This window comes from Pelophylax lessonae (genome assembly GCF_965119305.1).
Source record: "Pelophylax lessonae genome assembly, chromosome: 1".
In the NCBI taxonomy this organism is placed as follows: Eukaryota; Metazoa; Chordata; class Amphibia; order Anura; family Ranidae; genus Pelophylax; species Pelophylax lessonae.
This window is the reverse complement of record NC_138768.1, coordinates 755,111,378-755,134,800: the sequence shown is the minus strand read 5'-3', so window position 1 is coordinate 755,134,800 and position 23,423 is coordinate 755,111,378. Positions and strand designations below refer to the sequence as shown.

Genomic DNA, 23,423 nt, shown 5'->3' with positions numbered 1-23,423 from the left:
ACCCATGTTTATGGGCCTTTACTGATGGCAAAACCATTCATTTCACAGATAATGAAACACTTTTGCACAGTTACAGACATACTGTCTTTGCAACCATATGCTGCTTGCCCAGAAGACAAGATGGGCCAGGTCCATTAGTTAGGTTCACTTCTGCAGATTCTCAGTGAGGTGTAATACCAATAAGAGGGCCCCATCCTTTAACCACTTCATGCCGCCGTATGCAGAATGACAGGCCGTGGGGTGGTTCTATTATCCTGACTCGGCATCATTTGACGTCCAGCAGGATAAGCTGCTCTTGCGCACCCCTGGGGTGCGCACGTGTGTCGATCCGATGACGTAGGCTCTTTACCGCATAATCAGTTGTGTCCAATCACAGCTGATCACATGGTAACCAGGAAGTGCCGTGTATCGGCTTTCCTCCATTTGCGCTGACAAGGCGCAGGTAGAGGAATACTGATCAGCGGCTCTCTTGACAGTGGGGTCTGCGCTTTAAAGAGAAGTCCGGCAATTTTTTTTTTAAGAATTCTACTTACCTAGGTAAACGCAGCATCGGTGCAGTGCTGCATCTATCCCCCCGTCGGCTCCAAGACTGAAAACCGAGCGATCAAACACTGCTGATCGCTTAGAGCTCTGTGAGTAGAGAGCTGTTGACTGTCTGTCAGCAGCTCTCTGCTCTGCCCCCTACACTTACTGGAGCTCTGGGCTGTGGAGGGGGCAGGAGCGGCTAGTTCAGGCTCTCAGTGGCTCTCTGAGAGGGTGAGTCAGGTTCCGGTCCATGGTTGTGGGTAGATACTGACCATATTGTCGCAATCTTTCCCTAGCCTCAACCAGCTCCTTGATGTCAGCCGACAGTAGGTTTTAGCTATAATGGGTCATAGTAGTGCAGAATGAACTGCACTTCTGTGATCCACAGGAGAAGTACAGCTGTCATGTACCTGGTGATGGAGCCTCATGTGGAGAAGGAGGGTGATCTCAGTACACACACTTGGCATGAGTGCTTGGCAGTTCTGGTGATGTTGGTTGCAGATGAGAGGCCTGTGCAGATGCAGGCTGGAATGTGATGCAGGGCAGCAGACACCTGACGTCTGGCAGGTCACAGGCAGCAAGCTGGCTGGCGGCCGACAGGTGGCAGACAGCAGATACTTGACGGGCTGCAGGAGTAGGGCTTTAAACAGAGCAGGGGCAGGCAAACGGGGTCATTATCTAGGAGGCACGTCAGAAACAGAGCAGTAGGCAGAAGAGTAGTCAGGCGCAGGCTGGAGTTGGCAATGGTAAGCAGATAGGCAGAAGGATCAGGCAGGGACGTGATAAGATGGATAGCGAAACGGCAACAGGAGATCAAACACCGGAGCAAGCAGCAGAATGCTGTAGACCATAAGGCAAGGTCCTAGTGCAGCAGAGGTGTTTAAATAGCCACCAATCTAGTGGCGGGCCAGCGCACACTTGTGTGTGTGCATTCATATGAGCACGGCTCTGGCTAACAGGAATTCTCCATCTGCGCATAACTATGCGCTTATGCACATTTGTTCTCTCCCGACAGCGGGTCTGGCTAATCGTAATTCTCCATCTGTGCATAAGTATGCAACTAGGTATATTTTGTCTTTCCTGACAACAGCCAAACAAGCTTTGGCTGTACTTCTCCCTTAAATATCATATAAAGTTCAACTGTGTTATAAAGAAAAACTTTGAATCACCGTTATCTTCTGAAATCATATACTCTATAAAGTGACAATTTATTTTTTATGCATATATAAAGTGCTCTTCCACGTGCCCAGGGGAAGTGTGCACTCAGCAGATGGTTGCGGCCCACAAAGCAGCCAACAAGCCATGTGTAAAAAAAAATCCTGTATATTTAAGCAAACAAAAATGTCTTGCAAAACACACATTGCAGAAAGATCAATGGTAACATATGTAAAACGCATTTACAAAACACCACCTCAAAAATACATAGGTGTAAAAAGAGCCTCAAGCTTTTTTTTTTTTTTTTTTTTTTATTATAGGCACCCATGTTGTCTGTCGTTGATTTCTGATGTGGGGAGCAGCAATTATACCAAAATGTAGTGATATGTTTTAACAATAAATATGTAACTTTTTCATTCTCTTTAAAAATCAGAATTTTACACTTGTGCTTTTAGAAAAAAAAAAAAGAAAAGGATAATTCCTAACAATACTTTAAACTATTTTGAATAGACAAATATTTTGATTAGAAGAATAAACCAAATCTAAATTTACCACCTAATTAATGTCTTTTACATATACATGCGGTCCTAATTATGTTTAACTAGTTTAACTATGTTTATCACTTTATTTCAAGGCGTAACATTCATGGTGTAAAGAAGGAGAAAATCATGAAAATGCTGGAAAATTTTGAACGTGTTACAGTGAACTCTATATTAAATTTGTCACGTGCAAAGGAGCCTGAGAGTGCTGGTGTAGGTCAGCTAAAATCAGATGAAAGAAATGGGTATGTTATATACACCACCATTACTATGTATTATGGGTGTGCTTCCACAATAACAATTGTTCATTGAAAGACCGCTGTTTTGAATAATGTTGCCTTTTTTATGTGGCTAATGTTATGATAGTACAGGAATTCTTATTTTCACATCCCTATATTTATACATATTTACGTGTAAACCAAGTTATGCGGCAAAAGTGATAATTTGGGACAAATCATAATCCTGCCAGCAGTGTTAATTTTGTTGATGAAAACATTTTTGTCACAATTTTCGCCAGCGGTCTTTTTACAGTGACAAAAACAAAACGAAAAGTACACAACATTTCCCATATCCCATATCCAGAAACACTGATGAAAAGCATAATAAAAATCAATTCCATTTTCGTCAATAAAAGTGAGCGAGGGACATTTACCTGAACTTCTGGTTTCCTTAGAGCTCCATCTGTGTAGTATAGCCCGTTAGTGCTTCTGCTCCCAGCAAGCAAGTGAGTCCATAGCATGCTTAGCAGTTAGCACTGTGTAGCATTACAGGCCTCCTCAGAGGATTGTCCAGAGCAGCACTATCCATTACAGGCCTCCTGATGACAGTCTTGACTCGCAACCATCCAGAGCAGAGCACTGTGAGTGTACATTGCATGCCTCCTCCTCAGGCTGTCCATGTCTAGAGCACTGTGTGCATTACAGGTCTCCTCAGACCACCGTCCAGAGCACTGTGCAGCATTATATGCCTCCTCAGACCCCCGTCCAGAGTACTGTGCAGCATTACAGGCCTCCTCAAACCACTGTCCAGAGCACTGTGCAGCATCACAGGCCTCCTCAGACCATGTTCCAGAGCACTGTGCAGCATTACAGGCCTCCCCAGACCACTGTCCAGAGCATTACAGGCCTCCTCAGACCACCGTCCAGAGCACTGTGCAGCATAACAGGCCTTCTCAGACCATCCAGAGCAGCTAAATCTGTATCTGTGAGTTTGTTCAAAAATGTTAAACTCCCACTACAGCTACAGCTTTCTACAGCTAAAGCTACTAGCTTTTTTATAACGTCCAGTATGCAGGAGGCCTAATACCATAAATAATCTAGAGAAATGCTTAAATAATTCATTACAATTTAACTAAATCCATCGATTGACTAAAATGGGACTAAAACTAAAATGGTATTGAAGTCAAAAGACTGACTAAAACTAAATTGAAATATGATGCCAAAAATAACTGCCTGCCAGGGGTTCTTCAGAAGTTGCAACAAAAGTAATTTAAACCATATGAATTAAAAGTGATCCCTGGCCGCGCTATAATTTATTTTACCTTCTGTCCCTGTCCCTTTTACTGGACAGCTTGACTTGCAGACACATGTATAGAGAAAAATATAAATAAAGGTATGTGAAATGACAATGGACAAAGCTTAGTCAGTACAATTACATTTGACAAACTAAATATAGCCTTTTTTATTGTCGTAGTCTTTAAACAGGGGACTTTATTTGAACACTGTCAGACAGGTGCAAATTATTGGGGTTGATTTACTAAAGGAGGGCTGTTTGCTTTGCAAGGTGAATGTTCATTTTGCTTAGTAAATGAGGTAAAGCGTTGTTTACCTTGAACATCCAAAAACATGCATGGGTGGTAAAAAAAAGAAATAAAGTTTTAGTTTGCACAGTATTGGATGATTAAAACACCGCTCAACCTCATTCATCAAGTGAAATTTCATTTTGGAGACTTTGCATACACCTTATAAAGTTAACATGCTCTAATTTTTTTTTTTTTAGTAAACCATCTGTATTGCCTTTTATTTTCTTGTATATCCATATATTCAACAGTCTTCATACAGCTAGATGATGAATGCAGAAGGCATCTATAAAGCTGCGAAGCAATTCTTTGCATTGGACATCAGCATTCTTCTTTTTTTTTTTTTTTTTTTTTTTTTACCTTAAAAGAAGTCTTTATTGATCAGATATTCTTTCCAGAGAAGTCACATCAAATAGAACTGTATAATGGTACCATATTCCAACATTGTCACAAAAGTACCAGATAATCAAATCAGTCACCTCTTTGTACCAAAATAAAAATGCACATCATTGATTCCATGCACAATTGCACATCACATGAAGCTACATTGACAAAATTTTGTCTAGAATTAAATCAGCCGGTAATAACCCTAAGGTATCAAGTCAAGGAGACCAAACCGCTCAATATTTGTTCAGGCATCCTCTGTGTTTAAAGATATTTTCTAGGCAATGTATCCCCCATTACGGCAACCAACTCATTTCATGAGGGAGGTTCAGCAGACTTCCAGTGCCTAAGAATTAGCTTTCTAGCCTGAAATAATACCCGAACTATTGCCTGTTTGGTGACCTCATCCACCTGTAGGTCGTCCAAGATATCCAAAAGGCAGGGTTTAGGATCCTGTCAAATACTTACTTGAAATACCCTATTAAGGGTATCCAGAACTTTACCTCAGTAGAGATGTAGTTTGAGGTGTCTCCATAATAGGTGAACTAGATCACCATGGTCCCTAGAGCATCTGGAACATATAGGGTCCTCTATCGCCCCCATTTTAAAGAGCTGGCGTGAGGTAAGCCCTGGGGGAGAATGTACAATTGCGATAATCTCTGTGTAACTTTAAGGGAATACAGCCTGTAGAGCTTCCTCACAGCGTTCCTCTTCAAATGCCCCTATGTCACGCTACCATCTAGCCTCAACTCTCAAAGGAAAATCCCCTAGAAAGAGGATTAGCGAGATATATGAGGCCCTTATAGACTTCCACCTCAGACATATAGTTAAAGATGGGTGTCAGAGACTGCACCCAGGTAACAGGAACAGTTTGTGCCTTACCGATGTGCTGAAGTTATATATAATAAAAATACATTGTTTGAGGAAGCTGAAATCTGGGTTGCAGGGTGGGGAAGGAGCACAATATACCATTTTCAAAAATCTGGGACAAAAGTGTAATGCCATATTGTTGCCATTTGGCCCTGTACAGCAGCTATTTCAGCCTAATATAATAATAATTGCCCCATATTAGGCTATTTTAGTGAAACCTGCAACATCCTGCATCTGCCTTACTTTATTCCAGACCTTCTGCATGAGTGCGTAAGTGGGAAAAAGTTTATTAGGCTTGCTATAAGTTAGAGCTTACAGTCCTATAGCGACTTTGTCACCCCTGTCACATAATGTAATATGTGATTAGTAGCATCTAGGCTTTTTTTGGTCTGGGGCAGGGACCTTTGAGGATAAACATCTTTTCTTGAGCTCTGTTAACCCATTATTTAATTAGCACTTTTTTTTTTTTTTTTTCAATTTTTTTTCTTTGATAAAGACTCTGTATCCAGCTGTGTCTCACCTCAACAAGGTGCTTACCATAATTGGGAAAAATGCACCTGTTTTTAGTACCCAAGCAATTAACGTTTGGAACCCCTTTCCAGACCTCTATTCTGGCAGATCCTGCTCTACACAGGATCTTTGATCTAGCCACTGCTACGGTTTGAACCTTTGCTTTTTGAACACATTGAGGGGTGTTACATTTTAGCTGTGATGGTTTGCTGGAAGCTTTCCATTTCGCCTTTTACATGTTTCCATGCTAATGCACATACATTAGGCTCTTTGGCTACAGCCTTAGACTGTGGAACTTTTTTTTCAAGAAGTTTGATCCGTATGGCCTTCGATGGACAGCCTCTTTTGGATTGACTCTTGAAAGCATTATCAAGATGGCTGCTGGTGGCTAGAACACCAATCTTTCCCAGCAGAAGACATCAGAGGAAAAGGCTGCAAAGTTATCTCCCCCATTACTGTCCAAATAGGTGCCCTTTGTTTCTCTTCTGCCTTGATTTCAACATTGGAGACCATGCAACCTTTGGCAAGCCTGCCAAATCTTCAGACATGCCTTCCTCCACACAAAGGTACACCCTTCTTTCCAGAGTGGGTGGAACATCCGTTAACTCCTCCAAGTGCTTGGACAGCTTGCATTCTGGATTTCTGGGTGCAGGGGGTGGTGTACCAGTGCAATAAACACAACTTTTGCTCCCTGGCCCTTCCTTGTTTTCTCACTTCAAACCAATCTCCACAGAGGCTAACATGTTTTAATCAAGCCCACTCAAATCTTTTAGATAATGGATAATTTTTCCAGGCCGTATGGCAGGATACTTTTAGGGGTTTTACTCCAACATTGTTACTGTTCCAAAACCAAATAAGAGCCTTTTCCCCATTTTGGATCTCAAGGTTCTGAATAATTACATTTAGGTTTAAAAAATCCAGATGGAATCCATCAGTTTTGTCATTGTTTCCTTCTGTGGATGTCAAAGATGTTGGCCTCCTTTAAGGCAGTCTCCTTCTTCACCCAATTTCACTCCAAACATCGTAAACACAACTTTTTGTCATCCTGGAAAAATTCAGTCCATTCTTTAAACAGGCCAAATAGATTGTCACCACAGGGCAGGGTATACCTGACCTGGTGGTTTAGGAATCTAACTAAAATCAGGAAAGTCTTATTTCTCTTACGTCCTCCGACAGTCGCCGCCACTTCATAATCTTCACTAATGGGGTAATTGACCTTTGCTCCGCAGGAGTAGCTAGGCAACAAGATTTGTTAATATCAAAGCTTTTAGCATATCACACCCCTAGGGGGTGGTCCCCTCAGTCAATACCTCCCTGCTTCCTGCATTCTCAACTCACACAAGTTTCTAATGCCTAGCTTAGGAGTAGCTGGCTGATCCTGTGCTGGGGCTTTCAGTCTCAGCCTTCTATCCTCTTTTTGATTTTATTTTGAGTATTTTTCTCTTTCTTTTACTTAGCTGTTCTTTTTATCAGCATTAGTTTAGTTTCTTCGGATGAAGATGATCATGCGGAGCTGGGTCTCGGACTGGCCGCCCTGGATCCCAGGGTTCAGGCCAGGGGCTTCCCAGCCTGCCATTGAGCGTTCAGCTCAGGTTTTCCCTGGCATATTGAACGACCCATCCCTGTTCGCTGCAGGGATGCTGCCTGTGAGGTGGCTACCTCACCGGACGCCATTTGCGGTTTTGCACCGCAGTTCCGCTGCGTCCTGGCTGCGACACTCCCTGTCCTTAGTGCAGCGGTTTGGTTGCTGGAGAAGGCTCCCCACGCCATCCGGACTGGTAAGTGCATTTCTATGTGGGGACCTGTCTGTTTTGGGTGTCAGTCTGTGACTGTGTGACCCTGCATGTCTGTGTATGTGCTTAGCTCCCTGTCAGATTCCTGTGTGGAATAGCTGCCTTTCTGTGGGCTGCGGGGGGGGGGCTCTCCCGCTCTGCTATGTGAGAGTATGGGGCAGACTGGACTTGGACATGCTGTGCGGCGGCCGCTCCTGCCCTGTGTGGTGTGGCGCGGTGTTTTGGCGCCAAACGCCGCCATTTTGGCGGCGATCGATCATACAGCCACATGTCGGCGCCATTTTCTCATTGCCTAAAATGCCTCAGCCGAGCGGCCATGTTTGTGTAGCCTGCATAGGCTTTATAGGGCGGTCAGTCATTGCATCACTTCCTTTTGCTTTGTAACAGCGATCGGTGGCAGCAGACTGTGTGGACTCTCCAGGTTTTTACCTTTCTTTTTCCTGTATTTCCTTGCTCAGTGTCCTTATCCCTGTGGGGGTCGGTGCATGCATTAGTGTGCGGTGGGCTACGCTTGCCGCGGTCTTAAAGGGGCAGTCCTCCTTTTTTTCATTATTGCTGGGGCATGGATTCTCAGGATTGCAAGTTTCCTCCCACCTTGGTGGGGGGCCAAGGGGCTGCTGCATCCCCCGAGGGGGCTGATCTGGCTGCTATTGTGGCGAACTTGGCTTCTCAGGTGCAGATGATAATGGCTGATCGATCCGCAAAACGGCCCAGATTGTCTATTTCCTCTGATTCAGAGGGCGATGGGGCTGCTATGGCTGGAGTGCCCTTCTCAGGGTCTCGCTCATCTCTGGACCTTGGGGGGTCTGAGGGGGAGGCTGAGGTAGATGGGGTTGATAATTCTCCCCCTGGCTCGCTTGAAGAGCTTGAACTCATGGATGAGTTGATTACTTCTATCAAGGAAACACTGCATCTGCAGGATGAACCGTGTCCTCCTGCTTTGATGTCCTCTTATGGGACGCAAAGGAAACGCAAAGCAGCGCAGGCTTTTCCCTGCCCTGCGGAATTTCAGCGTGCTGTTGATGAGCAATGGCGCAATTTAAAGAAGCCTTTTACTGTGCCCAGTAAGTTCAAGCTGCGTTATCCATTTACGCCCACCACTGATGAGCGTTGGTGTGTGCCGCCTCAGGTGGATCACGCGGTGGCGGTTTTGAATAAATCTACTGCGATCCCTGCTGAGGATACCCCGGTGTTCCGGGACCCTACGGACAGGAGATTGGAGTCTCTTGCCCGTCATGCTTATACGGTTGCTGGTTCTATGCTGAAGCCTATTTTTGCTTCCATTTTGGCGGCCCAGGCTAATGCGGATTGGGCGCAGGTGCTCAGGCGCACCCTGGTGGCTGACTCTGCTCCACCGACGACATTGGCTATGGTTGATCAAATTCATCAGGGTGTCATGTATTTGTGTGATGCGGACTTGGATTTAGTCCCTTTGGCTGCACGCCTCTCGAGTGTGGCGGTATTGAACCGTCACCTGATATGGCTGAAATGTTGGTCGGTTGACCAATCATCTCGCAAGACTTTAGCTAATTTGCCCTACGCGGGTTCTCGCCTTTTTGGCGAGTCTTTGGATACTCTGATAAAGAGCACTCTCTTACCCCAAACTCACAAGAATAAGTTTGTTCGCGGTAAGAAGAATACCTCGTTTAGGCCCTCTCAGGGGTCCTTTCGTGCCTTTCTTTCGCAATATAAGGGCAAGCCCTTCAAGGGCCAAGGCTCCCGGAAGAAGCCGTGGGCAGGTAAGCAGAAGTCCGGCCAGTCTGGATCCGCTGCCCATGCCAATTCGGCCTGAAGGGGCGCCCTCACCCGGTTCTGGGGTGGGGGGACGTTTGCTCGGTTTTCTTCAACCCTGGCTGGCCCGCATTCGGGACAGGTCTGTTCAGGAAATCGTTCGATCTGGATACAAGATCGAGTTTCTCTCTCGGCCGGCGAGCAGATTTTTTCCCTCAAATCTTCAGCGGTCCCCGGAGCGCTTGCAGGATCTGCACCTGGCGGTGCGGGACCTGCGGGCCCAGGGAGTGGTGGTTCCGGTGCCTCATCGGGACAGATTTCGGGGGTTCTATTCCAATCTGTTCACTGTGCCCAGGAAGGAGGGCAAGGTACGTCCGATTTTGGACTTAAAAGCTCTGAACCGCTTTGTGCGGGTTCGCAAGTTCCGCATGGAATCCCTGCGCTCGATGGTGGCTGCCCTGGTTCCGGGGGAATTCATGGCCTCCATCGACTTGAAGGATGTGTACCTTCACATCCCCATTTTCGAGGGTCACCAGAGGTACCTTCGATTCGCCATTGCGGAGGATCATTACCAATTCGTGGCATTACCCTTTGGTCTCGCTTTGGCTCCGCGGGTTTTCACCAAGGTGCTTGCGCCGGTCCTGGCTTTGCTGAGAGCCCAGGGCATCTCTGTCTTGGGGTATCTGGACGATATCTTGATTCGGTCTGCGACCAGTCAGGGCCTGGTGAACGACCTGTCCATCACGATGCAGACTCTGCAGGAGTTCGGTTGGACGATAAATTTTCCGAAGTCGACGCTGTGTCCGTCGGTTCGTCTTCCCTACCTGGGGATGATCCTGGACTCTGTTCAAGCGAAGGTCTTCCTGCCGGAAGACAAGCTCCGGACACTTCAGGATGAAGTCAGGTCCCTCAGGGACAATCAGTGCTCTTCCCTCCGGACGGGTATGAGGTGTCTGGGATTGATGGTCTCGGCTTTCGAGGCGATTCCCTTCGCCCAGTTTCACACACGGGATCTTCAGGCGGAGATCCTGGCCAAGTGGGACGGGCGTCCGCAATCTCTGGATCTGCGGATTTCGTTGAGCCGCCTCACCCGAAGGGGTCTTTTGTGGTGGCTCCAGTCCCCGGCAGTGTCGGGGGGAAAGTCTTTTCGTCCTTTGTCGTGGACGGTGATCACCACGGATGCCAGCCTGTCGGGCTGGGGTGGTGTTCTGGGCGTTCTGTCCGCCCAGGGAGCTTGGTCGGAGGAGGAATCCTCCCTTCCGATCAACATTCTGGAATTGCGAGCGATAAATCTCTGCCTTCTGCGTTGGACGGACAGGCTTCAGGGCCGTCCGGTTCGGGTGCAGACGGACAATGCCACAGCGGTGGCCTCCATCAACCACCAAGGGGGCACCAGGAGTGCCCGAGCGGCTCGGGAAGTAGCCGACATTCTGTCTTGGGCCGAGACGCACGTCCCGGCGATATCGGCAGTTCACATTCCGGGGGTGGAAAACTGGCAGGCGGAGTCGCCAGACCCTGGACCAGGGGGAATGGTCCCTTCACCCGGATGTCTTTCAGATGTTGTGCGCGAAGTGGGGCTCCCCAGATGTGGACCTGTTCGCGTCTCATCTAAACAACAAGGTGGAAAGGTTCGTGGCAAGGACGCGCGATCCTCGGGCGGACGCCTCAGATGCGCTAGTGGCGCCCTGGCATCAGTATCGTCTGATGTATGCCTTTCCACCGATTCAGCTGCTGTCCAGGCTCCTTCGCAGGTTGGCCTCGGAACCGCACACGGTGATTCTGGTGGCGCCAGACTGGCCTCGCCGGTCTTGGTACGCAGACCTCGTGAATCTGGTGGTCGACGCTCCGTGGCGTCTGCCTCTTCGAGAAGATCTTCTGTCTCAAGGACCGATATTCCATCCTGCTTTACAGTCGCTGGCTTTAACGGCTTGGCTGTTGAAAGCCAGGTCCTGAAGGATAGGGGTCTCTGCCCTGCGGTCATTCCCACTTTGATCAAGGCTAGAAAAGCCTCTTCGGGGAAGATTTACTACCGTACTTGGAAGGCGTATTTTGCCTGGTGTGAGTCCAGGGGGTATTCCCCTCGCTCATACTCGGTATCGAGAGTGTTGGCTTTCCTTCAAACGGGCGTGGACCAGCGTTTGGCGTTGGCCACGATTAAGGATCAGATTTCTGCGCTGGCCGTTCTCTTTCAATGCCCTGTGGCGTCTAATTCTTTGGTTAGCACCTTTGTTCAAGGGGTGCGACACTTGGCCCCTCCTCGGAGGGACCCTTTACCTCCATGGGACTTGAACCTTGTTCTGTCCCTGTTGCAACATGCTCCCTTTGAAAAGATCAGAGAGATCTCGTTGTCTCTGTTGTCCAAGAAGGTTGCTTTTTTGGTGGCGATCACTTCGGCTCGCAGGGTGTCGGAGCTGGCGGCCCTGTCCTGCAGCTCTCCCTACTTGGTGATTCACTTGGATAAGGTGGTCTTGCGACCTAACCCTTCTTTTCTTCCGAAGAGCATCTCGGAATTTCACCTCAATGAGGACATTGTCTTGCCTTCGCTTTGCGCGAAGCCTAAGCATCCAAAGGAGGTGGCTTTGCATTCCTTGGATGTTGTTCGGGCGATCAGGGTTTACCTGTCATCGACTAAATCCTTTTGCAAGTCGGATTCTCTATTTGTCCTTCCAGAGGGTCGTCGGAAGGGCATGGCGGCGTCGGCTGCGACCATCGCCAAATGGATCAGACAGACGATTGTGCAAGCCTATGCGTTGAAGGGAAAGGTTCCTCCTTTCCCTGTGAAGGCGCACTCTACCAGATCTCTGAGTACGTCTTGGGCCTATCGTCATCAGGCTTCTGTGGTCCAGGTGTGTAAGGCGGCGACTTGGTCGTCCGTTCACACCTTCTCAAAATTTTACAAGGTGGCTGTTCAGGCATCGGCAGATGCTTCCTTTGGCCGTAAAGTTCTTAGTGCGGCAGTGCCTTAGGGTCCCTTGTTTGGGTCCTTGTCTGTTGGGGTGTTTTTCCCCTTAGGTTACTTGTTCTTCCTGGGATGTTGCTCCTGTTGAGCACGTTTTTTCCTGTTGCCCAGTTGGTTCTCTTACTTTGGTAAGGTTCCTTTCTCTGATGTGGGTACTGCGTTGCTTTAGGCGCGGCTGCGTTTTTTCCCACCCCTCATGTCTACACTGCTCTGGGACGTCCCCATTAGTGAAGATTATGAAGTGGCGGCGACTGTCGGAGGACGTAAGAGAAAACGGAATTTTTGTAAAATCTTACCAAAAAATTCCTTTCTCTGAGTCCTCCGACAGTCGCCGCCCCCGTCCCTCTTTTGGGGTTTGTTTATGTACTCTACTGCTATGCTACTGAAACTGAGTTGAGAATGCAGGAAGCAGGGAGGTATTGACTGAGGGGACCACCCCCTAGGGGTGTGATATGCTAAAAGCTTTGATATTAACAAATCTTGTTGCCTAGCTACTCCTGCGGAGCAAAGGTCAATTACCCCATTAGTGAAGATTATGAAGTGGCCGCGACTGTCGGAGGACTCAGAGAAAGGAATTTTACGGTAAGATTTTACAAAAAAATCAGTTTTTCCCTTTCCTTCCCTTTTTTTTTTTTCTTTTTGCTACATTTTAGTGAAGTATGGCAACCTATCCAATTGGGGGAGGGGGGTTGGTTGTTGGAGGGATTCCATCTCCAGATAAACATCCTGGAGCTTCTAGTGATTTGGCTCTCTTTTCGTTATTGCACCACCCTGCAACATCATTCTGTTTGACAACGATACAGCGGTGGTGTACATGAGCCATCAGGGAAGAACCAGAAGTTTTGCTGAATCAAGCAGATTCTGTACTGGGAAGAATTTCATTTTCCAGGCTTGGCAGCCATGTGCATTCCAGGCTTGGACTAGAAGCACCTAAACCATTGAGAGTGGTCCCAACACCCAGAGGTGTTCCAGAACCTGTGTTTCAGGTAGGAGATGTTGAAAGGGGATCCCCTTGCCTCTACATTAAAAAACAAACTGGACATGTTTGTATCCCAGTAAGGGAATCCTCTGGCAAAAGCTGTAAATGCTCTAGTGGCTCTCTGAGATTAGTACACCCGGATCTATGATTTTTTTTTTTCAAAGCTTCTTCCTCATCTGCTCCTCAAGATCTAGATGGAGGGCATTCTGGGGATCCTAATTGCCCCGGACTGGCCCAGATGAATGTGGTAAAGTGACCTGATAAGTCTTCTGGTTCTGTGGGCACTGCTAGATCACCAGGATATTCTGTCCCAAGGACCAATATGCCAATCTGCTTTTCAGCATGCTTTGATACAAAACTAAGGCATGCTGGTACTAGCAGCTGTTATCCCGGGCTCGTCTACTGTTTTTTTGTTTTCCAGTGTCCAATCCCCCTGTAGGCGACAATGTAATGAGAAGGTTAAATACTTCCTGCGTTACTCAATAGACTTAAAAGGATTCTACAGGGAGTACAAAAATCTTATTTTAGCCAGCACAGGGTTTTTCAATTTTTTAATGGCTACCTATACCAGGCAATTCATGGCTCCAGAGACACATTCAGCTGAAAGTATACTGTTGAACCTGCTATGTTTGTCAGTGATGAGATGTTTACAGTAGAATCCTTCATCAATTATAAAAAGAAAAAAAAAACTACTTAAATAAATGCAGGCACCTGTCAAGACCATATCTTTTGGCTTGGATAGTATCAAAGCTTATCCTTCCTTTCATTAAAGTGGTTGTAAACCCTCACAGTGAAGTGACTAGTCTCAGGTTATGCACATAGATGAAACAAATCCTCCTATATAAGTTGTACCCGTTCATCTGCCACAATTTGTACTGTACAGCCTTGCAAAACACAGAGAGAAAAGGGATTTTCACAGAAGCACAAAGCAGGGTGGTATCAGGAAAACTTGTCAGAAGTAACTTATGCAGATAGCAGAGGAACAAGGCAGCAAACAGAAATGACACTTAGTGCTTTGGATAGAGACAAGTGCACACTATAGAGCAGGGCTGGTTCAAAGGATGGGCGGGAGGGGCTCTTGCCCTGGGCGGTGTCTTAATCTGGGGTGAGGGGGGGGCGCACTGGGAGCTTCAGTTGCTGCTCCTGCCACACTGACATGCAGTGAATGTAAGCCACAGTCACTCCTATCTACTGATCCCCTGACTCCTCTGTTCATCCTAAGTCTCCCTTATCTGTTTACTGCAGCTTCTAATCACTCTCTTCTCCCACACTCCCGCCCTCACCTTGCTTTCCTCCCCAGGACACCTCACTTACACTCACTTGTCCTTTCCATCTCCGCTCCCCCCCTCTACATCTCTCTCTACCTTTCCTGCATGATCACACAGTAAGTCACACCGATCCTCCTCGCTTCTCTGCCCTGTTGATTTTTTCCCCTTCTCCTTCTCTTATCTGTTCTGTCTATAAATCTCTACAACACTTGTCCTGCAGCCTCTGCTCTCAGCTCAGCATTCCACACACATATCTTGCACCCTCTCCATCCCAGTTTGATTTTAGCAGACCGCGTGTTTTCATAAAAGCAAATCACAGCCTTGCATGCACGTTCAGAAAATGCACAGTCCATGAGAAATTATTGGGAGTGCACCTAAATCTGCAGGTAAACTGCACATACAATCGCACTGCGGCCAAACCACTGCCCAAAAATGTGATCCTGCTTACATGTCAGTATTGTATGTCAGGATTGTGCACAAAATTGTGGCTTTCCTGACAAACACAGAAGCGCAATGTCCTTTAGTAGATGCTCAGCAGTGCTATTGATGGTTAAGGGCACCCCCACACATCTGCTAATGCACACATTATTACACACACCAAACCACATGGTGCCGTAGCATTGTGTGATGTGATACATTTTTAGAAAAGGGTCATGGACTTATTTTCCAAATTTCTTACCTGTAGGGCAGCCTATTGAGCAAAACATCACGGCTGCATCATGGGCATACCCCATACAGCTGCCTTTTGAAGCTTAAAGGGGTGGAGACAGTAAAACTTCAACTCAACTTATTTTATGACCCTCCACACTCCAGCACAAGTGTAAGCAAGGCCATAGGGCTTATTCACACAGGTTAGAGGGAGGTAAAAATAGGCAGTTGAGCTGCATTTTTAGAGCCCCAACCACCCACCTGAACAAGGAGATGCTGCCAGTCAAGGCCCTGCACATGGCAAAAGTGAAATGGCATGTACTGCATACCATAGAGGCACAGTATGTCTGCATTTTTAGGTATAAAACAGATGGTAGCAACTTATGCCCCCCTCACCACCTGTCAAACACCAGCAATGAGAGCAGCATGTTTGAATGAGCCCTTAGAGGTCTTTCACCTCTCTTCCTCCCTCACTGCCCTCCTAGAGCCCTTTAGGTCTATGCACCCTTCAGAGTCCACCTACCCTCACTCATCCCACTGACATAGAGGCCAATCAGTCCTCCTCAGATTGACACAAACCACATACTGTAGCAGAATCTTTTGCTCCCAGTCATACCGTCACCACAGGGACATTTTTTCCTTCTGGTGACACCACAGACCACTACCCTATATGTGTGCACCAATTTTAAACTCTCCGGGTCGCTGCAGTGTAACACTAAGTATTATTTCAGTGCATGTCACAAACATTACAGACCTTACACCACTATTAGTCCGATCCCGGGGGGGTTTGGGCGGGGAGGCGCAGTTTACCATCTTTCCCCTGGGCGCTGGATGACCTTTTTCGAGGGATATGTTTTGTTCATATTTAGTGTCTGAGGATTACAACCACTTTAACTTTCCTACTTGTCAGTTAGGCTGTACATGATGGGCCAATATGAAGGTGTAGGAGCCATGTCTTAGGGGCTAGCTCTGACATTATCTGGATGTCTCAGCACTTTGACTGTGACAGGAGGTTAGGAGGTTTCAACAGTTTTTGTATTTGGCTGACCGATTATACTTAGTGTCACTAAAACCACATCATAAAAACTATCAATAAATACTGTATTAAATGCTGTTCATACTTACTCAGTCACCTATGAGATTCATTTTCTTAATTCTGCAAAAAAAAAAAAAAAAAAACCCTGGTTGAGCAAACTGCTCTCTATCTCCACCTCCTGTTCATGTCTCCAATTATTCTAGGAAATTTGCAGCTGTGGTGGCAACTCTGCACATGCTCAGTTTTAAGTGAGTTTCTATACTGAACATTTTCTCCCTATTACATCTGAGCAGCCCATTTGACTATAGAGTCACACGTGGGCATATACACAGTGGTAAATGACAGTCCACTCTCTTCCTCCTCCTCCATGCCCACTAAACGGCTAATAACAATGGGAGCGGGGTATTACATGTGGATTAATGGAGGATTCATCTCTGTATTATTCGGAGACATAGGCTGGAGGGGCATGACACAGCCTCTGACTGGCAGAAAGCCGCACACACCATGTTATTGCCAAAAAATTTTAATTTTAGTTTTGATTTCAAATATGCGTTTGTATGACAATTCAAAACAGTTGCAAAACATATTGATATGTTTTTGCAGCTGCTTTTAGGAGCGTCAGACTTTTTTTTTTTTTGCAGCTTAAAAACGCTCCTCTATGTTATCTTATGGCCTCATGCACACACAGACGTTTTGCAGCTGTAAGTGGCATAGGCGTTTTCAAGCTGCAAAAAACCCCAGGGCCAGTGCGTTCTGAGGAGCTGTAAAAATGTCTGACGCTGCTTAACACTGCTTATACAGCTTTAAGCCACGTTATACGTTTTTTTTTTTTTTTTTTATGTGAAAGTCAATGGTTACCTATGGGAGCCCATTGATTTGAATAGAAGTTGCATCACACGTCGGATCATGATGATCCGACTTGTGGTGCGACTTACGTTCTGGGGATCTTAAGGGGGAACTCCACACCAAAGTGGGAAAAAACTGTCGTTTTCTGGCGTTAGCAGTGGATCTGCAGCTCATTTTTTCCAATGCCCTGTGTGCATGAGGCCTTACTCTGCTGCTGGTCACATGTTCAAAAAAAACAAAACAGCCTTTGGAATACAGAGGACTAGAAGCTCCTCTTGCTTATGTTTTTCTGTGGACAGCCTGGGAAAGATCTGGGTCATGTGACAGCTGTATATTAAGGAAAAGGTACTTTGTTTTTTTAATTAAAATATTTACAGTGCCATCATCCACATACAGAAATAGAAGGGACAATGCAAATTAAACAGTGTGTGTTTAGTATCACTTTAAGTTACCATATTCACACATTATGCCTTTTTTTATGCTTTATTTAAATACCGTAATTATCATTTGCTATTTATCTAACATGTATGTTATTAATCTGAAACAATTTAATTGTGTTTTTAAATCTTTATTGCCAGCAATAACTTGGTTAAAGAAGATAATTCTTCTACAACAGAAGCCAAAAATCATTCTGACACAGATGTAACAAAAATCGGTGAAAATGAAAGCCTTGTCTCAGATGAACGAAGAAATGATCCTGAAATCTCACTGAATATAATAGAATCTGTGAAGCAAAACTTAAAGAATACAGATGATGAACCTGAGAAATATTCAGCCAATGTTCATTTCCTAGAGGATAATTCCATTGAGAATCAGCCTTACAGTATTGAAAATATATCTACCGAAATAAGTGTACAGGAGGAAATTAAAGACAAAGATGATAATTCAGATGTTGGTTGCAGTTCATCCCAAATGACTGAAAGACCAGAGCTTCTAAGTTTTGTTGGGGACTGGCCTTTGGAACAAACTATAAGTCAGAGAGCACCAAGAAACAGAAAGAAGACCAAGGCTATGCAGCACCTTGCTGAAGAAAAAAAAAATGACAGCAGTTTGGAGCATATAGATTTCAATGAGCTTGCTCCAAAGGAGGATGTTACTACAGTAATGACCAACTTGGAAACAAAATCTTCTGTAGTAAGTAATTTTGATGAAATGGATTTTCAAAAAATGGAAAATCAATTACATGCAGTTCCCCCTTACAATGACAATGAAAATAAAACTCTGGTAGAACACAAAGTCGATGAATCTGGTGTTGAGTCCCCTGAAGGTCTACAGGAAGGCCCACAAGTTACTGTAAAGGATATAAATTCAGAGATGTCAAGTGTTGCAGCAGATATGGAATTTATGTCGAGATCAGGCAAGCACAGTTGTAGAAAGTGTAAGTTGGCTCTAACCTTTAGTAATAGTTGCTTCGGAACTGATGGAACATTGCCTCCATGCGAAATGATAGATGCTGTAGACCAAAGTAGTACTGGAATCAGTATATGCACTCAAACGGAACCACACGAGTTTGCAATAGCATGGAGAGTAGAGAAGAATAAAATGGAAGTCTTTGAGTCATTAAAGATTCTTACAGGAAAAGTTGATCAGTTTAAATCAAAGTCATTAGAAACTAATGCATATTCTCCAGAAAATATACCTTATAGAATGATGCATCACAAAAGTACATTTGTAGAAGAAAATGAGATAATAAGTCTACAAGATGAAGATAGTCTACAAATTCTTTGTATGTTGTTTAGGTCCCTTTCTTTTGATGTGCTGAAAGATCTTTTTGAAAGGTGCAATAAAGACCTTGAATGGGCAACAAATTTGCTTCTTGATTCTGGAGAAAAAATATATAAAGAAGAATATGTTCAAGATGAAAGGTTAAAACACGTAGATAAAAACTGTGAACATGTAGAAAATGACTGTCAATTAGAGGAAGACCGTATTCACCCTGATGATTCTCGACCAACTGATAATTCTAAATTGACTGAAGAACAGTCTGCAAGCTTGAAAGTGGATGACAACAGTATTAAAGACAGCAGTGCCTTTGTTGTAGAAAATTATACTTTTGCTAATAATGTACCCCTAGTTGTTGCTGAAGAGTTAAAGAATGGCAATATTTTATCATCTGCTGACATGAGTGGGACTGCTAACTGCATTATACTGGACAGTGTTCAACCTGGCCCATCCTCAGCACCTGATACTATTGAAGCCCATATAGGGTGGTCCTCTGGTTTAGAAAGGGGGCTGTTTAATCCTCAAGATCCAACTCTTCATATAGATATTGAAACCAATAACATATTGAATGAGAAAACCATCAAGAAAGACATTACTCAGGAAATGAATCCTCCTAATAATGAAGTTGTATATGAAACTGATGGCAGTCAAGGTGTTATTCTAACAGATATGTACAAAGATCAAGAAAATAAGGATGTGTTACCTGTTTCTGTAGAATCAGATAAACCACAAAATAACTCTTCGTCACAGCCCAAGGAGTCTTTAAAATTTGACTATTTAGAATTATCTTTACCTCCAGAACTTGCCTTCCAGCTCACTGAATTGTTTGGCCCTGTTGGAATCGATCCAGGTATGTTTGCAGACAGATTTGCACAGCTATTTTCCCTTTCAGTAAAATACAGTTTTCATTGTCTTTCAGTAAAATAAAGTCACAATCTACTCTGCACTGATAAAAGCAGATACAAACCTGTAATTTGTGTCATAACTGCCATTATCTTACATAACTTGACACTCAGGCTTTTTTTAAAAAGTCATATTTGGTTGGAGCCAGGTTGAAAAGATGGTTTGCCCACCCAAAACTGGGGAAAAGGCTTGTGGGTTCATTATCCAGTGTGTTCTGGGGGATTCTGGCTGTAAGTTCTTCGCATACGACGTCTTTGGTTTGACCACCTGCAATGACCATTAGGAGGAAATATCAGTTGTCCTGTTGGATTTTTAATTTACTTTTCATTATGCGTTGATACTCTTACTGTTTAATACAGTGTGTTGGTGCTTCTGGAAACTCATTGCAGCTTCTCATTACTGACCTTCCTCTCAACTCGCTGCATGGCTGTCTGTAGCTTTAATATTTTGGGAAACTAATCTAAACCAAGCAAATATGTAAAGTTAAGCTGTCCATACATTGTTCTTTTTTCGTTCAGAATCCTCTATAAAAAAAAAAGAGGACTGGAGGAATCCCTTTTCCCTCACACCTGCCGCTGTCAGAATACACAAATCAGCAGCTTGTTGGCTACAGCTGCTGATCGATAGAACATTTTCCAGAATGTCCCCTCAACAAAAACGTTGATTAAACAATTTAGGGCCCTTTCACACTGATGCACTTTTGATGTGCTTTTGATGCATTCCCATTGATTTACAATGGAAGATTCCTTTTTTCGTGCACTTTTAAAAAACTGCACCAAAGATGGTAGCATACAGGACTTTTCAAAGCGCAGTGCACCTGCAGTGTGAAGAGTTACATAGGATTTAACAGGTAATAAATTCCAGGCGCTTATGTCACCCTAAAAAAGCGTGGCAAAAATGTATTGGCGTAAAGATCAATGTGACAGGCAACTCGTATTTTCAGAAGTGGTGGTCTTCCATGTCAGCCTCCAACTCCTCAGTGGAGAATATAATGAAATAGTTAATTTTAGGGGTAGGTCAAAGTGTATGAAAATTTTTAACTTCTAGTATGTTTGCACTTTATACTATACTACCAAAGATATTGGTATAAATATATACTTATAGTATACAGTATTTGCACATTATGGCAGACTTTCCTGCCAATGGAACACTTCCAGGGCTGCAACATCTAAATTCCCTCTCTTTGCTCCCTTGTTGGTGCTTCCATCTTCTGGTCATCTTGTCTTGGGTCTGTAGCTTTTGGCTGTCTTGATTTGCTGAGCCAGGATTACATAATTCCAATGCATACAGGTTGTACACTGAGCTGTACATGTGGGCAGCTGTCAGTTTGCAATAAGTAAAAACTGCTACCAGGCATGGGAAGAGTCTTTACTACTATAAATACCTACCTGCTAGAATTTTTTTTACATTGCAATTTAGTTCCACTTTATGTATGAGGTTAGAGAGGGTAGGAGAAGAATACATGTTAGAGATGGGCAGTAGTTAGGGACATGGGCTCTTACTGTGAAATTCTGGTTTGTTCTCAATGCTAAAAGTTCATGATGAAATGCACCGAACCACATGTAATGCATATATCCAATTTAGGTGGACTCCTCCTTCTAATGTCCCCTACAGCAAAGATAGATAGTGTACTGGAAGCCAATGTAGGCAGAGTACATAAGAAAAAAAAAGTGCCTTTCTGGAAGGCAAGTCAAAACTAAGCTTAAACCCACTCCCACTCCTATTGTAAGCCTGTTCTGTCTACACTGTAAAAGGAAGGATGTGTATACTTACCTATTGTGAAGTCGCTCCAGTCCAGTCACATGCTCTCTCCAGAGCCAGCTTCAGTGTGGAGGAGAGATGGCTGACAATGGCTGCAGAGCCTGGATGGTAACGACACCCATCTATGGGGCTTCCATTGTCAGCTATCCCTCCTCTACACTGAAGCCTGTGCTGGGACCCAATCATGTGACCGACCCAAGCATCTTCAGAATAGGTAAATATAGCCATCTTTCCTTTTACAGGGTATATAGGATAGGCCTTAGAATTGTAGTAGATTTAGGCTTAGTACGGTTTTGACCTGCCTTCCACTTTACATTTTTTCTTGTTCAAAAATTTTATTTAGAATAAAGGGTGAACAATCAAGTGCGACATTGAGCACAACATATGGCAGTAGGTACCAACGATATGAAATCAGTAACAGTGAATCAGTCAACTGTGGTGTAAAAATACAGAGTGGAACAAAATCGTTAATAGTAACATCGTATAACAGGGATGTAGATTAACAAGCAGGAGGAAGAGTGCAAGTCATTGGTGAGATTAAATTGTAGTGTCGTCCCCCATAAGAGACACGAAATGACAACACAAATAAAGCCCCTTGGCACCCCAACGGGGGACAATGCCAAAGAGCCCGAGGAGTCTGGGAGACCATGATACATGGGTGGGTGGGAATAATCAAGGGCCGCCTAAAAGGCGGGAAGGGAGAAGCAGAAGGTAGAGGGGGAGGGAGAGAAAAAAAAAATAAAAGGGGGGGGGGAGAAGGGGGAAAGGTCAAGTGAAGGGGGGGAAGACGTGGGGTGCACGTTTCCCCCAGGGGAGGACCGACCAGAGAACCGCAGGTTGAATAAGTTTGGATTCATGGCCCAGGGTACAATCATGGGCGCAGCAAAGCGATGTCAAGACCAGGGGGCAAAAAATGGGTGATCCAAGGAGTCCATAATTTTTCAAACTTCGGGACCGTGTCCTGAAGGACAGCCTCTATTTTGGCATGGATCATGGCTTGGGTTATCCTGTGTTTAGTGGCCAGTACGCATAATGAGGGGGTTTTCCAAGCCTTAGCTATGGTCTGCTTGGAGGAGGTGGTGACATGGAGAAGAAGCTTAAATTGGCGGTGCGTCAGAGCGGCAGGTTTCAGGTTCAAGAGGGCGATGGAGGGATCAGGAGATAAAGACATGTCAAAGAGTTGTGAAAGGATCTGGAATATTGTAGACCAAAAAGATTGAACGATGGGGCAATCCCACCAAACATGCAAATGTGTGCCCGCTGCATCACAGCCCCTGAAGCATTGCGGGGGGTAGCTGGGGAGAAATTTGTGTATTCTGGCGGGGACTAGATACCATCTAGTGAGAACCTTATAATTCGTTTCCAGAGCGACGATGTTGGGTGTGGAGGATTTAGTAGCCTGCCAGATGTGTGCCCAGTCGGCATCATCCAGAGAAAGGGAGAGATCTCTTGTCCATTTTGCGGCGTAGGTGGGAGGGGCAGAGGAAATTGGGGAGAGCAGATGGGAGTAAAGTTCCGAGATCAGGCCACGCTTATGTGGGTCCGATTTGCAGGTTCGCTCGAAAGAGGATAGGTTGCTGGATCTCGGGTCGGAGGGAGTACATGGAGCGTAAAAGTGTTTCAGCTGTAAATATTTAAACAGTTCAGAGCGGGGAAGGTGGTGTGTTTCGCAGAGTGTTTGGAAGGGCTTGAAGGAATTGGAAGAGAAAAATTGGTGTGCCCGGAGGACACCGGCTCTAGACCAGTTAGCGAAACGGACAGGGAGGACCAGGCTGGGGAGAAGGATGGGTTATGAAGAAAGGAGAGCAATGGGTTGTGCGAGGATTGGAGGGAATAGCGGTTCTTGAGCCTGTCCCAGATGAGCATGCTGTGGCGGGTAATTGGGTTAGTAAGAGAACGGCGCTGAGAGGAGGGTAGCCACAAGAGATTGGCAGTGGAGAGGGGGTCGCAGTCCACAGATTCAACAGCGACCCAAAGGGGGACTTCGGTTGCGGCA

General features: G+C 45.2%; 1 protein-coding gene across 1 annotated transcript in view; it reads left to right on the top strand.

Annotated features, from left to right (window-relative positions):
• The window catches only part of N4BP2 (NEDD4 binding protein 2), a 337,469-nt gene that overhangs the window by 194,862 nt on the left and 119,184 nt on the right, over positions 1-23,423 (top strand). Inside the window, exons 8-9 of the mRNA XM_082258615.1 lie at positions 2,315-2,464; positions 17,620-19,613. Of these exons, the coding sequence (XP_082114741.1) occupies positions 2,315-2,464; positions 17,620-19,613 (2,144 nt within the window). The remainder of the gene's footprint in view (positions 1-2,314; positions 2,465-17,619; positions 19,614-23,423) is intronic.